Genomic DNA, 15460 nt, shown 5'->3' on the forward strand with positions numbered 1-15460 from the left:
TGGCAACCAGGACGCTACTGCATTAAGCAATGCGCCGCACAAACCTGTCACTTACCAGTAGGAGGAGCTCCCGGCCGGTCACAGACAGCGCAGCAGGTAAGTATGATGCTTCTAATATTGTAATATTGCTAAGTAACCATGGCAACCAGGCCTGCAGTAGCGTCCTGGTTGCCATGGTTACCGATCGGAGCACCAGCGATTAAACTGGGACTCCGATCGGAACTCTCCGCTGCCACCAATGATCGGGGGGGGGAGGGGAGGGGAGGCCGCACACTGGCCACTAATGAAATTACAGTAGAGGGGGGGAGGGGGGCCGACGGAGGCCGCACACTGGCCACCAATGATATTACAATAGAGGGGGGGCCGCACACTGGCCACCAATGATATCACAATAAAGGGAGGGAGGGGGGCCGACGGAGGCCGCACACTGGCCACCAATGATATTACAATAGAGGGGGGGCCGGGGGGGGCGCACACTGGCCACCAATGATATTACAATAGAGGGGGGCCGACGGAGGCCGCACACTGGCCACCAATGATATTACAATAGAGGGGGGGAGGGGGGCCGACGGAGGCCGCACACTGGCCACCAATGATATTACAATAGAGGGGGGGCCGGGGGGGGGGGGCGCACACTGGCCACCAATGATATTACAATAGAGGGGGGCCGACGGAGGCCGCACACTGGCCACCAATGATATTACAATAGAGCGGGGGCCGGGGGGGGGGCGCACACTGGCCACCAATGATATTACAATAGAGGGGGGGCCGCACACTGGCCACCAATGATATTACAATAGAGGGGGGCCGACGGAGGCCGCACACTGGCCACCAATGATATTACAATAGAGGGAGGGGGGGGCACACACTGGCCACCAATGATATTACAATAGAGGGAGGGAGGGGGGGGCCGCACACTGGCCACCAATGATATTCAAATTGGGGAGGGAGGGGGGTCTGCCCCCTGCTGCCTTGCAGCCCCTGATCTCTTACAGGGGGCTATGATACCCACAATTAACCCCTTCAGGTGCGGCACCTGAAGGGTTAATTGTGCTGATCACAGCCCCCTGTAAAAGATCGGGTGCTGCCAGGCAGCAGGGGGCAGTCATGTACACAGTTCGTAGTATATTCTAACTAGAAGCGTCCCCATCACTATGGGAATGCCTCTGTGTTAGAATATACTGTCGGATCTGAGTTTCACGATGTAACTCAAATCCGATGGTATATTCTAACATAGAGGCGTTCCCATGGTGATGGGGACGCTTCAAGTTAAAATATACCATCGGATTGGAGAAAACTCAGATCCTATGGTATATTAACTCCTGACTTTACATTGAAAGTCAATGGGGGACGGATCCGTTTGCAATTGCACCATATTGTGTCAAAAGAGAAGACGTCATCGGCGCAGGTGCACTGAGGGAGTGCTGAGGAAGCGAGCGTCCTTCTCTCAGAGCGCCTGCGCCGAATGAAGACACGTAAGGCGCAGGCGCGGGATTTGAAATGCTGACAGGGCCAGCCGGAGGAGGAGAGCGCTCGCTGGCCCTGTCAATCAACAGGAGGAGGGGGCGTTTTTTTAAAAGGAGGATGCGGCGGCTACCAGCAAGTAGACACCCTACTTGCTGGTAGTGAAGTGATTTCCATATTTTAAAAGCTCGATTTTTAATGAAGCAAAGCCACAGACCAAGGTAAGAGCCCTATATAGGGAATAGTCGTCCAATAAGGATTTTAATATGCCCAAAAATGAAAAATGAGTGTTGGGGGTGACAGAAGCCCTTTAATTTCCTACATAACACTGATTTACCTGCAGATGAGCTCATAGTTTACTTCCCATTATAGTCTATAGGCATTCCTTTGTGTCATTCCCCTTGTCATTCTGCAGAAAACAGTGATAATTCCACTTAATCTGAGCATTAAAGCGAACCTTTCACCAGGATTTCACTTAATAAACTATTACCAGTACCTTATAGATTATCCTCATTCTGTTTCAATGCATTCTTGTGCCGCTTTCCTGGGATGTATATTCATGAAAAAACCGACTTATAAAGTCCTCGTCTCCAGCTCCTGAAGTCACGCTAGAAGTCAAGGGGGTAGCCCTTCCCTCACTCCGGGCTGTAACTCCCCTGCCCTAACCCCTCCTCTAAGTAGTGTAACTGACACCCGGCTCAGTCGCCGGGACCGCGCTTGTACAGGCGGCGCCTGCGCCGTCGGACTCAAGCGCGATCCTGTAACTGAATCGCGCGTGAGGAAGAGAAGACAGGCAGGCATCGGGGACGGCGCATGCGCGATTCAGTTACAGGATCGCGCTTGAGTCCGACGGCGCATGCACCGCCTGTACAAGCGCGGTCCCGGCGACTGAGCCGGCTGTCAGTTACACTACTTAGAGGAGGGGTTAGGGCAGGGGAGTTACAGCCCGGAGTGAGGGAAGGGCTACCCCCTTGACTTCTAGCGTGACTTCAGGAGCTGGAGACGAGGACTTTATAAGTCGGTTTTTTCATGAATATACATCCCAGGAAAGCGGCACAAAAATGCATTGAAACACAATGAGGATAATCTATAAGGTACTGGTAATAGTTTATTAAGTGAAATCCTGGTGAAAGGTTCGCTTTAAATAATCCCACTGAACTTGGAGAGTAAGCCTGCTAAATAATTATTAGATATGTCAAATGGTGTTGTCTCTAATTCAAATATTACATTTCCATTATTCTCTATGGGCATTCCACTTTCCTGTTAAAGTCTATGGGCATTCCATTCTGTCATTCCTTTTAGTAGGTCCCAAAAAATTAGCTTCACTTGCTGCACAAAGTGTCCCTCTTTGTTAGTTTGGAAAGTTGTGAGGTATGCTGGGGTACTACACAAATATAATTCAAGTCAAAGTGCATGGAGCTCCAATGCAAGCAGATACCAGGCTGTGACTGTCTGACAGCAGCCTGCACTCCGCTGAGACTGTCTGACAGCAGCCTGCACTCTGCTGTGCAGCAGTCTGTAGGTTGCTGGAGGCGCCGTCTAGAGAAATACCGCGCCTGCGCACTAGCACCACGTGAGGCGGGCGTCGGGGCCGCGCAGTGGCGGCTGGAGCAGGGTGCGCGCTGGGAAAGATGGCGATGAGAGTGGTGCGCGGGGTGAGCAGCGTGTTCTGTGCCGCCCGCCTGCTGCCCAGGAGCGTGTGCCCGGCCCGGTACCTGAGCGGTGCCGCTCGTCTGCTCGCCGGTGAGTTCCGAGGGCCCCGTCCGTGGGTCGCGTTAATGCGGAGACAAGTTGCTATAACTACTTGTGACGGGGCGGTTCATTGGTCACAGTGTGCACAGAGCCCTGCGGCTTATTACTGCGTTTACTTGTCACGTGCACTGCCTGGCATGGAGCGGCGGTAAGTGCTCCTGGACTCTGCAGGTCGGTGACCCCGGGGGCTCCGCACATGTTCTGCTCCATTGACCTTGTTGTCAGGGTGCCCGGATGTAGCCGCCGGGCTGAGCTCCATTCACTGACAGGTGTTCTGCCGAGTAAAGTGCAGAAGGAAAGGCTTTATTTGTATTCCTCGCTATCTTCAGGATCTCTGTTTGCTGTCAGTGACTAGGAGGAGGCGGACCTGATCCAGTGTGAGCAACACGGGGTGAAAAGCTTCTAGGTTCTCATTCAAAGCCAGTAAACAGAGATCTTGAAAACTGGGGGGGGGAAATGACCCGTAAAGCCTTTTATTTTAACTTTTGGGTTTTATTTGCTGAAATCTGGGCATCTTTGTGACTGGCATGATGGAGGACTACGGTAGAGCCGGGCATGGTGCCCCTATAGAGATTTGGGGGCAAAAGTAACTATTGAAGGGGGAGGGGGCACTGATGGGTACAGCTGTTTTTTTCACCAAAAATCAATGAGCTTTTGGCACAGGCCGGGTGTCAGGATCAGCGCTTTACACGGGCAGGAGCCGACGCGCTGCAGCGGGCAGGACCAGCGCTTTACACGGGCAGGAGCCGACGCGCTGCAGCGGGCAGGAGCCGACGCGCTGCAGCGGGCAGGAGCCGACGCGCTGCAGCGGGCAGGAGCCGACGCGCTGCAGCGGGCAGGAGCCGACGCGCTGCAGCGGGCAGGAGCCGACGCGCTGCAGCGGGCAGGAGCCGACGCGCTGCAGCGGGCAGGAGCCGACGCGCTGCAGCGGGCAGGACCAGCGCTTTACACGGGCAGGAGGTGACGCGCTGCAGCGGGCAGGACCAGCGCTTTACACGGGCAGGAGGTGACGCGCTGCAGCGGGCAGGACCAGCGCTTTACACGGGCAGGAGGTGACGCGCTGCAGCGGGCAGGACCAGCGCTTTACACGGGTAGGAGCCGACGCGCTGCAGCGGGCAGGAGCTTATAAACGTGATGCGTGTTCAGACTACACGCCCAACACAACACACGTCAGAACGACTGCCGCCTTAGACATGATGTATGTAAAAAGTGATCCGTGGCGTTGTACGTAGGCGTGCCCCGGCGTGACTCCAGCCTGAGGGCCCTCATACATTACATACCAGGGGCCGCCCCCTGCTGCCCTTGTAAGATTTGTTCCCGGCGTGTCCGTGGACTCTGCATCAGTGGTAAGGTCTGCTCTGCACCTTCACGTGACAGCTTGGCTCCTGCCTGGGTCGTTGTACTGTCACACATGCCGGACCTGGCAAAAAATGCGGATGACGTCCGTGTGCATTCCGTATTTTGCGGAACGGAACAGCCGGCCTCTAATAGAACGTAATGCGGACAATACTAGGACATGTTCTATTTGTTTGCGGAACGTAAATACAGACATACGGAAACGGAATGCACATGGAGTGACTTCCGTTTTTTTTTGCGGACCTGTTGAAATAAATCGTTCTGCATATGGTCCACAAAAAAAACGGAACGGACACGGAAAGAGAATGCGTTCATGTGCACGAGGCCTAAGGCTCATGCAACAGTAAGGCCAGGTTCACACTGAGATTTTGGGAGGAGGTTTTAAGGCAGGATTTTCAAGCCAGAAGTGGATTTGAAAGGAATTAGAAATATGAAAGGAAGGATTTAGCTGGTCGCAGGCGAGCGCGTTCATTCCGTGAGTGAGGGACATTCCCCAGCCTTGCTACTACTGAACTGTTATCACACACCGCCGGCGGTGAGACCGGAGTTCACATTATCAGTCATTATTCACGTCACACTAGCAATGTACAGGCCGGGGAATGTCCCTCACTCACGGAGCGCGTTTCCCGGAATGAACGCACTCGCCTGCAACCAGCAAAATCCTTCCTTTTTATATTTCTGTGTGCTTCCGCATCCGTGGAAAGGCCTGTACTTTGCCGCAACACGTGGCGCACAAACCCATTGAAGTCGGTGGCTCCGCGCCATGATGCGGCGTGCACACGGCCGGTAACTGCAAAGGACTTACCGTTAGGTGAACCGCCCCCTTAGGGTAGATTCACACAGAATTTTTTGGACGAGGTTTTGAGGTAGATTTTCCTGCTGTGGATTCCATGGCGAATATACAGTGGATTTGTGCGGTGTGAACGTGCCGTGGTGCACTCGGTCTGTGTACGGGTACGGAGCCATCGTGGGCACCCAGCGGGTCTGTACTGGGCCTAGGGTCAGGAATGTTGGACCATTTACTGATGTGAGCGCACCTAGATTTTGGTGTAGATTTTGGGGCAAATTGGAGCAGAATATGGCACATCCAGGTTAAGAGAGAGTATTTGCACCTAGCCTAACAAGGGGGTGTGGCTTAGAAGGAAATGGGCGTGTCCGCATAAGAAGAGGATTTGGTAAAATATGCAACATTTTGCACCAAAAGTGCACCGCAGGTCTGGTGTAAATTCTGTTGCAAACAGAGAACCAGTGGTTGGTGCAGAGTCGGAGTGTCTGTCCCGGCGCCCCTGTCCGGACTTCCGGTCTTCCCCGATGTGAGGCCAAGCGCTCTACACACAGACCTGAGAGGGACCTATCACCGGAACTATTGTCGAGGTTGGTTTTTCTGCAGGCAGAGGGGGTCAGTTATTAGAGCTCTTTACCAGTTTTTAGGGTAAAAAAAGTTGCAAGTTTTGATATTTTAGCTTTTCCAATGCCCTCGTCACTCTCCCAAAAAGTGGACAGGAGGAAGCGGGTCCTGGCCACGAGCTCCGATGCCTTTAACAATATGTGCACCAGAAAACTGCCGCCCCCGTTACACCCGAAATCTCCTCCTGCTCCCGGAGAGGAGGTGCACGTTCCTTAATAAATTGGTTGCATCTTCCACCAAAGGGTTTTATTGCCGGGAGGAATGTTCATATGGTGCGGCCATTTGTGGACAGCCTCTGCTGCCGGCAAATCCATCTGTATGGCAGGGATCCGCAACCTTCAGCCCTCCAGCTGTTGTGAAACTACAACTCCCAGCATGCTCCTTCCAAGTGTGCATGATGGGAGATGTAGTTTCACAACACCTGGAATGCTGGAGGTTGCTGTATGGGGACGAGCGATGACTTTGGGCTCGTTCACACGACCGTGCTGTTTTTTGTGGTCCGCAAATTGCGCAACCTGGGTGGCACCCGTGTGTCTACCGCAATTTGTAGAACGGAACAGGAGGCCTATTATAGAAATGCCTATTTTTGTCCGCCAAAATGGAAACGAATAGGACCACAGGACTTTTTGCGGGGCCACGGAACGGAGCAACGGATGCGGACAGCACACAGACTGCTGGCCGCATCTTTTGCGGACCCATTAAAAGGTATAGTTCCGTATACGGAATTCAGAAAACGGCCCTTTACTGTGGAGGAGATATACCAACCGAAATATATACCTCAACCATAGAATGAATCCTCATTCAAGTGATGCCCTATCCTTTGGCAGTAATATACATATATATAACCTACATAGAGAAATGCCAGACCGCTGGTACTAATTAATTCTTTATTACAAAAACACATTAATTTAACAACATACATGTTTAAAAGAATCAGTGCAGGAGATAAAAGAGCAACATCGCTGGAGGAGACATACAGTGGACAGAAGTCCCTATCCTTAACCATGATTAATCAAAGAGTTACATACATGAATTCATACATTGCAGGAAACAGGACAATTACCCATACTGAGTCTCCTCCAGGATGGCGCCAACCCCAACGCGCGTTTCGGCGTACCTTCGTCTGGGGGTCGAGATAGCTGGATGTAATAGCTGCTTTCACCTCTACTGACGAGCAGGCAGCTGCTGGGATGGGACGCTTCCTTCCTGACAATCGCCTGCTCCATTGGGCTGTGTTAACCTGCCTTAAAGGCGTATTCCGGTTGTTAGAAGTTATCCTCTATCCGCAGGATAAGGGGGTAACTGTAATATTGGTGGGGGTACTACCGCTGGGACCCCCACTGGTCACAAGAACGGGTGCCCCGTGGAACCCCCAAAATGAACAGAATGGATGGTGCATACATGTGCGTGGCCTCTCCATTAATTTCTATGGGAATTCCGGAGATAGCCGAGTACAGCGCTCCACTATCTCCGGAATTCCGCACGCCCGCCCCAACCGGCCGCTCTGTTCTTTTCAGGGAGGCTGCAAGGGGGAGTATGGGGCCCCCGCTGTCGTGATCGATGGGGGGGCCCCAGCGGTAGAACCCCCCCCCCCCCCCCGATCTGATGGTTATCCCCTATCCTGTGGATAGGGGATAATTTCTCACACCGGAGCACCCCTTTAAGTCTAGCATGTGTAACACCAGCCTTTAGTTGCATCTAAACCAGGCATGCTCAACCTGCGGCCCTCCAGCTGTTGTAAAACTACAACTCCCACGATGCCCTTCTGTAGGCTGTCAGGGAATGATGGGAGTTGTAGTTTTGCAACAGCTGGAGGGCCACAGGTTGAGCATGCCTGATCTAAATGATCAAAGTGCCCCAAGATGTGAATCCATGTGTAAAAACACATTTTCAGGCTTACGCCACCAGGACGGGCAGCGAGCCACGGATGGCTGTAATGTCTGCTGTAAACGGTTAAAAATTTACACCAGAAAAAAAGGTGTCAATGCAGCGATAAATAGCGATGTCTGTTCTGTGTCACCGTGCGGAGCGGTGTGTGCTATACCGCCAGGACATGCTCCCTGCTGCCCCAGATCTGGTTTAAGCCAGAGAGTTCTCGTCGCAGTCACGGAGCATACAGTGTGACCTGTACGGAGACACGCCGAGTGATGTGGAATCTGATCGGCACTTACAGGCAGTGATATAGCGGGATGATTGGCGCTCCGTTAAGGGTCTCTAACGCCCGGGGTGATCAGAATGTTCGATTTCATTACAAGCCTTACACGTGAGGATGTCTTGCAGACAGATGGTCCTTGTTAAAAAGGGGGGGGTTTCCAGGATTCATAACCTTTAGGATAGGTCATCAATATCTGACCAGTGGGGGGGGGGGTCTGACTCCCGATCAGCTGTTTGATGAGGCCACGGCGGTCCAGTGAGCACCACGGCTTTTTCCTAGACCCGTGACGTGGTGTTCATCGGTCACGTTCAAAAGTGAATGGGGCTGAGCTGCAATACCAAACACAGCCACTGTACAATGTACGGCGCTATGCTTGGTAAGAGGCATGGATTCTGCAGATAAGTGGGCGTGCCAGAAGTTGGACCCCCCCCCCCCCACCAATCTGATATGGATGACCTATCCTATAGGAGTCCTTGAAACCCCTTTAAGAGTATGTTCACACAGGATGGATACACTGCAGGTTTTCCAGCGCGTATTACAGTACCAGCAAACTGGAGAAGATTCTGCCCGACTACCGTAATCCCCACGCAGTGTAAACTGCGGTGCGGATCTTAATTCCCCCTGACGTCAGTTTACGCTGTGGCTTCTCACTGCTGCGGATTTAACCCTTTCCAGTGCAGAGGATGAAATCTGCACCAGATCTGTAGAAAACTCCACAGGTAGCGCGTGCGGATCTTACAGTAGAAACGCAGGAAAGTCCCTCGGGGACCTCCAAAAAATCCACAGCGTAACTGACCCGCGAGTCGGGCATTAAACCCGCACTATGTCGGTTTATGCCGTGGATGGTCACAGCAAAATCCACAGTGCGTTCTATTTATTATGTGCTTTATACGCTTTTTACGTTTCACTAGACCGTTTTCAAAAGCTTCCAAAAAAAGGGGCAGTGACTGAGAGGGGTTAAAATGTGCAAATTTATTAACAGCGCGACCCATTATATGTCAGTATATTAATGAAAGGTAAGCCAAGCAAAAGGCGGCAGGTGTATCGTACGGTGTGCTCCGCTGTAGCCCTTGTTCTGCCAGTCTGATCAGTTTTATCTTGTCTAACCTTTATATATGTGTTTGTAGATTTCTCCTCCCAAAATGATGTACCTCTTTATAATATTGGGGTTTGAGACCCCTTTTTTGTCACACAAATCTTTCACTTCCCTTCATTTGAAGTTACATTAATGAACCCTGCCTGTGGGGACCACTAGGTGGTGCTGTGTGCACATGAATTTGTACAGCTCCCCATTGATTTGTATGCAGGGAGCTCCCCCTAGTGGTAGTTGCAATTTTTTTTTATTTTTTTTTAAAGTGCACCACTGGACTGTCTGGGCTCAAACTACTACACGACCTGTTACAGAGTTTAGCATACAGTCCTGAGCATTTTAATTCAATGTAAAACCTTTTAAATGCTGTTATTTTATTGCATTTTATATATATATTTGGTTGATTTATGCCATTTCTCACTCTTGGTTTCGGCAGCTCGTAAGTTCACAGACAAGCATGAATGGATATCTGTGGAGGAAGGGGTTGGAACTGTTGGAATCAGCAAATTTGCCCAGGTATCTACTTGTTTGTGGAATATTCCCAGCCCTGACCCTTGACATCGGTAAACGCCACGCTGCTGGAGTCAGCTTATGTCTTCCCCTTTTTTTTTTTTTTTTCTTTTAAACATAAACTTTGCCTGTTTTTCTATATTTTTCTTAAAGGGCCCTCTATCGGTGAATAGTGAGCGGCAGTAATAAAGGTTACTAATAGAATACCGTTTGTACTTAGGGTACTTTCACACTAACGTTAAAGTTTTCCGGTATTGAGTTCTGTAACAGGGGCTCAATACTGGGGAAAAAAAAGCTTCAGTTTTATCCTAATGCATTCTGAATGGAGCGCATTCCGTTCCATATGCATCAGGATGTCTTCAGTTCAGTCCCTCTTACGCTATTTGGCCAAAATTCCGGAATGCCGGAACTGGCATTAATTTCCGTTGAAGTGATTTAATCCCGGATCCGGTACCAAGTGTTCTGGAAAAACGGATCTGGTTTCCTGGTTCGTGCATGCGCAGACCTTTTAAAAATGCAAAAAAATAAATACAGGATCTGTTTTTCCGGATGACACCGGAGAAACTGATCTGGTATTTCAATGCATTTGTCCGAGGGATCTGCATCCGGAAACAAATGCTATCCGTTTACATACAGATTTCCGGATCCGGCAGGCAGTTTCGGCAACGGACCTGCCTGCCGGAATCCTCTAACACAAGTGTGAAAGTAGCCTTACTATGGATGTGTACATGTGTGTTACTTTCTAAAATATATAGTAAAGAATGGTTTAAAGTCAGATTAGAGGGATGTGCGTGGTTCTGTTCATTTTCAGTGGACCCACTGTGTGTGTGTGTGTGTGTGTGTGTATGTGTATTTATATATATATATATAATGTAAGTGGTTAAATGTGGCACGCGGGCGCCATAGCTGCTGGCTGCTTGCTGTTTTAAACGCAGTCACCCAGGGCTCATGACCGTGACCTCCGGTAACGCAGACTGCGGGGTTTTAACCCTTTAGATGCCGTGGTCAAATATCACCCAGGCATCTAGAGCCACGGAAACTCAGAAAAGCGCATATCGGAGTGTGTTCCAGCTCCCCCTGGCAGAGATCGGAGGAGCTGGCGTGTGCATGCAGCAGCCCCTGTCCTCCTGTGTGACAGGAGGCTGCTGCACATTAGTTCCTATCGAGCCCCTGTCTGTGGCAAAGCTCCATAGGAAGACAGTATAATCCCCATAGACTCCAATGCTAAAGGAATGGAAGCACTCCACATCCTCTCCAGTTCTTACACAGCGCCTCCAGAGGCTGCTCCTGGTACTGCAGCTCTTACAAATGAGGCGCAGTGGCTGTGTATACAAGTGGACCAGGGCTTGCAGAACTTCCACAACCACTTCATTGTGCTAATCGTTGGGGGCCACGGTGAATGCAACCCTGAGATCAGACATTGATGACCTAAGGATAGGGGTGAAGTCCCCGAGAGCCCACCTAATGGGTTCCCTGTGTTCTCACAGTAATAATAGTGCCAATAACTACTTTTCTTGGCATAAAAAATGTTGTGAAATGTCAATATTATGAGCATGAATGCTTCATCTCTGCTTATAGAATGTGCCGTATCTGAGCAAGGCCTGGTAGTAGGAGAGACCCATTACAGCCTGAAGAAGATATTCCAGCATTTGCCCATCTACAATACTTTATGTGCATTTATTCCCCCCCACCATACTCACTTGTATCTTCTTTTCTTCCAGGAGTCATTAGGAGATGTAGTTTACTGTAGTCTTCCTGAAGTTGGGGCCAAGATCAACAAAATGGGTAGGTTTGTGGCATTTTTGACGTTTGACTAGAATATTGGATGTTTCTGTACGGAGTGAAGATGACAATCGGTGCTGAATGTCATTTTATTACATTTATATAGAAGGCTGGAATAGCACACGTGCAGTTTGATACATAAGATAAAGTATAAGGCCTCATGCACACGACCGTATTTTGTTTCCGTGTCCGACCGTTTTTTGTTTTTTTTTGCGGATAGGATGCAGACCAATTCATTTCAATGGGTCCACAGTGTGCTGTCCGCATCAGTATGTCCGTTCCGTTGCTCCGCAAAAAAAATAGTGCATGTCCTATTTTTTTTCTAGTTTGCGGAAAAGGATAGGCATCATTATAATGGATCCGCAAAAAAAAAACACGGATGCCGTACGGAACGTCATCCGTTTTTTTTGCGGACCACAAAACACATATGGTCGTGTGCATGTAGCCTAAAGGAAAGACGCTTTCTTCTTTATGCGCACTCCTTTGACTGAATAGACTGCAAAAAAAAAATCCTCCATTTCAGGCTACATTCACATGACTGTATGAATGAGTCCGCATCCGTTCCGCAATTTTGCGGAACGGGTGTGGACCCATTCATTTCAATGGGGCCGCAAAAGATGCGGACAGCCTTTATTACACCTGCTGATTTTTCGGCAGATGATTGCTAAAGAGCGTTTGTAGTAACGCTTGTTAGCAATCATCTGGCAGTGTAATACTGCCGCCGATTGCGCGATCATTGAGCAGTCCAAATCTTTAGACGGGTAAAAAAAATAAAAAAATCATTGTTTGCAGGCGGCAGATCGTGGTGTCTAATAACGTTCTACTGCCAGCAAACAACTGGACATCATGGGAATGAGCCATGGTATAATGCTGTGGAGGAGATCGCTGCATGTAATGGCAGCGGTCTCCTCCGCTAAACGAGCAGGAGATTGCCGGGAAGGAAAGCTTCCTTCCTGACAGTCACCTGCAGAATCGAGCTGTCTAATACAATCTTAAGATGCAGGCAGTTTATCGCAAGGCTTTTTTCTTGCTAGATCGTGCGTCTTATAGTCCTAAATCGCTAGACACCTTTTTGGCATTTTGCACATTTGGTGGTTCAGTGGCCCTGAGTTAGTTTGTTGGGCCACCAAAGTAATTTTATTTCTCCATAACATCTGTGGCTGTTTTGAATTTGGAAATTTACTGTAAAACAAAGCGTTTAGAACAGGTTTTCATTTCAGTTGTTTAGATTTCTAATCTGTTTGGTCATTGGTGATGGGGGTCGCCATGGTGATGATCGGTGATGTCATTCTGCGTTGTATGTTTTTTCTCTTTTGACATAGATGAGTTTGGAACATTAGAGAGTGTAAAGGCAGCTAGTGAACTCTTCTCTCCCTTGACCGGAGAAGTTAAGGCAATCAACGAAGCGCTGGCAGATAACCCCGGCTTGGTGAACAAATCCTGCTACGATGAAGGTGAATATCATAATGTCCTGTCATGACGGGAACTTACAAATGGTCACCTTTTATTAGAAGGATCGTCCAGGATGTTTAAAAATCTAGCAAATAGCAGGTGATGTGAGAAAATAGTACCTGGAAAATCTGTTGCTGCTTCCGCGGTTCTGCCGGTCTGTTTTGACATTGTGACCACCCACGGAACTGTCAGTGGACAGCCGCAACGTCATCACTGCAGAGAAGCAGAAGCCCCAGCTCAGCGGCAGTGGATTTTCCTGGTGATTGATACTGGTTTTGTTATTTCCATAACGGAAGCTCTCATTAGTATTCACTCCAGAAGACGCAGAGACATTTTTCCCCCCATTTTGGGGTAAAAAAACTGCGTCTTATGGGGCGAAAAATACGGTAGGTCCTCAAACAGCTGCACAGAGCACTCTGACCCACCAAACCGAACGTGACGTCCTTTTACTTGAGCAGATGAATCGCCAGATTGAGACGATCAGCACTCATTTTTACCTTTCATTTCAGCTTGGCAATTTTAGGAAGGGGTTTGAATGGACCCAGACCCCTCCTTATAGAGTGCACTGTTTGTCAGCAGCATGTACCACTAACATGGGTGATGTGCTGTCAATAAACAATGATCTTTATGCCCACATAAAAGATGTCATATTTACATGGGCAGAGATTGGAATCTTTGTAAGATCCTCCGCCCGTGTAGAAAGGCCTTTAGCTCACTATAGGGGATCCCAAAAAATAGCCCCTCCTAAAGAAAACCCCGTTCCCCATGTTCTGATGCTTCTGTACTATCGATCTACTGCAGGAAACACTGTTGTGGCATAAATTGTGATGCATGCCATAATTTGTAACTTTTAGAGTTTTTCTTGCCGCTTTTCTGAAGGGGCGGGACTTAGCAGGAGAGGGAGGGGCTTCCCACGGCCTGTCGGATTTACTATAACGTACACCAGTGTAAGTTGTAGCTGATATCTACTCCCGCCCCTTCAGTTTCTGGCGCATGGAGTGCCAGAGATGCCTCTTAATAAATTAGGCGCATCTCAGTCCGGCACGTATGGGAACACCGGTCTTGATAAATGTCCCATACCAGCCCACATTTGCTGATGTGAGTGCAATTAGACATTGTCTTTAAATTATGCCAAAATTTGGTGCACCTGGTCTTAAAAACACTGCACCTAGCTTGTCAAGGGCGCTCGCTCGGTGGGAAGAAGTATGGCCTAAGGTGGAACTTTTTGCACCAAAATTGTGCCACTATTCTAGCAATAACGAAGTCCCCAATTAGTTGCACCAAGTACATCATCCAGCATGAACCACAGTGATATATTTGGTGCAGGTCTTCAGGATTAGGAAATCTGCCCCATTGTGCCCCCCCCCCCCCCCCCCTGCGGGGGACATCTTGCAATGGCACACACTTCATATGCAGTGATGTTTATAGGCTTCCCGAAGCTTCATCTGTCATCTTCTTCTTCCCGTGCACAGGGTGGTTAATAAAGGTGACTTTGGACGTTCCCTCAGAACTGGATGACCTGATGAGCGAGGACGCCTACGAGAAATACGTAAAGTCTATCGAGGACTGAAGACGGAACAGCTAGACGTCGTAGGCCGGTTTAGAGTCAGAGTAGTGGTACTCAGGAGGGCACGTGCCCCCGGGGTCGTGGAGCCGCGTTCTTCAGGAATAACTGTTAACCAGCCTTTCCCTCCTCGTAGCTTTAAGTTGAACTGGTCGACAATGAAGCCACTTCAGGATCCTGTTTAATATCTTTTTTTTTTTTTAAGAAGAATTGATCTGAAAATTTTACAGTGAATACAGATAATTAACAAGTTGTTAGTCTTTTCCTGTCGTCTTCCTTTTTTTTTTGTCCTATCTCGGCTGCAGCAGAAACACTAAATGACACTTTCCAAAGACTGTTCTTTACTTCTGTATTGGAGTTTCTCATAAAAGAAGGTGATGGAGATGGTGTCTTCTGTAATTACGGTGACAGGAGCCGATGCCTGCTCTTTAATACAGGTTCACCGATAATACTGTGTAATAAAAAGGATAATCTGGAATATTTAGCCGCCATTGCATGTTTTATGTATGTGACACGGACACCGTTCCCTACGTCTTTTTTTAGCCGGTGTCATTGCTGAAAATATTATCTGGAAAGTATGAAATGTTCAAATTTAAATGGGTACTCCGATCTTATAAAGCGGCAGCATGTCACGGTCTGTGAGGTTCCAACCTCTGGGTTGGGTAGTGATCTGGGGAATGAAGCGCTACACTTATACTTGAATGGACCCGTGCTGCAGCGTCCGGGATGCCACTGTGCAAGCAAAGGCTGAAGGAGTCGGTACTGTACGTCCTCATGATCATAAAGCAATGGCACATATAAGGTGGGAATACCCCTTTAAGGGTATAGTCACATGTAGAGGATATTCCGCTGTGAATTTTGCCACATCGAGGTGTCTTTCCCTGCACCATATTTATCATCCAGCCTAAACCCTGTGATAATTCTGGT

The 15460-nt window shown here is 49.2% G+C and overlaps 1 protein-coding gene across 1 annotated transcript; it reads left to right on the forward strand.

Annotated features, from left to right (window-relative positions):
- Positions 1 to 3044: 3044 nt before the first annotated feature.
- Positions 3045 to 14838, forward strand: GCSH (glycine cleavage system protein H). The gene is made up of 5 exons (XM_040410195.1): positions 3045 to 3207; positions 9662 to 9741; positions 11457 to 11520; positions 12840 to 12971; positions 14442 to 14838. Exons 1-5 carry the CDS (start codon positions 3096 to 3098, stop codon positions 14537 to 14539), a joined length of 486 nt encoding a protein of 161 aa, XP_040266129.1. The 5' UTR covers positions 3045 to 3095; the 3' UTR covers positions 14540 to 14838.
- The last annotated feature ends 622 nt before the right edge of the window (positions 14839 to 15460 follow it).

This window comes from Bufo bufo, chromosome 10 (assembly GCF_905171765.1).
Source record: "Bufo bufo chromosome 10, aBufBuf1.1, whole genome shotgun sequence".
In the NCBI taxonomy this organism is placed as follows: domain Eukaryota; kingdom Metazoa; phylum Chordata; class Amphibia; order Anura; family Bufonidae; genus Bufo; species Bufo bufo.

Coding starts and splice junctions, on each gene's coding strand:
- GCSH (XM_040410195.1), top strand. CDS start 3,096: ATGGCGATGAGAGTGGTGCGCGGGGTGAGCAGCGTGTTCTGTGCCGCC. Junction 3,208..9,661: donor TGCCGCTCGTCTGCTCGCCG/GTGAGTTCCGAG, acceptor TGGTTTCGGCAG/CTCGTAAGTTCACAGACAAG. Junction 9,742..11,456: donor GAATCAGCAAATTTGCCCAG/GTATCTACTTGT, acceptor CTTTTCTTCCAG/GAGTCATTAGGAGATGTAGT.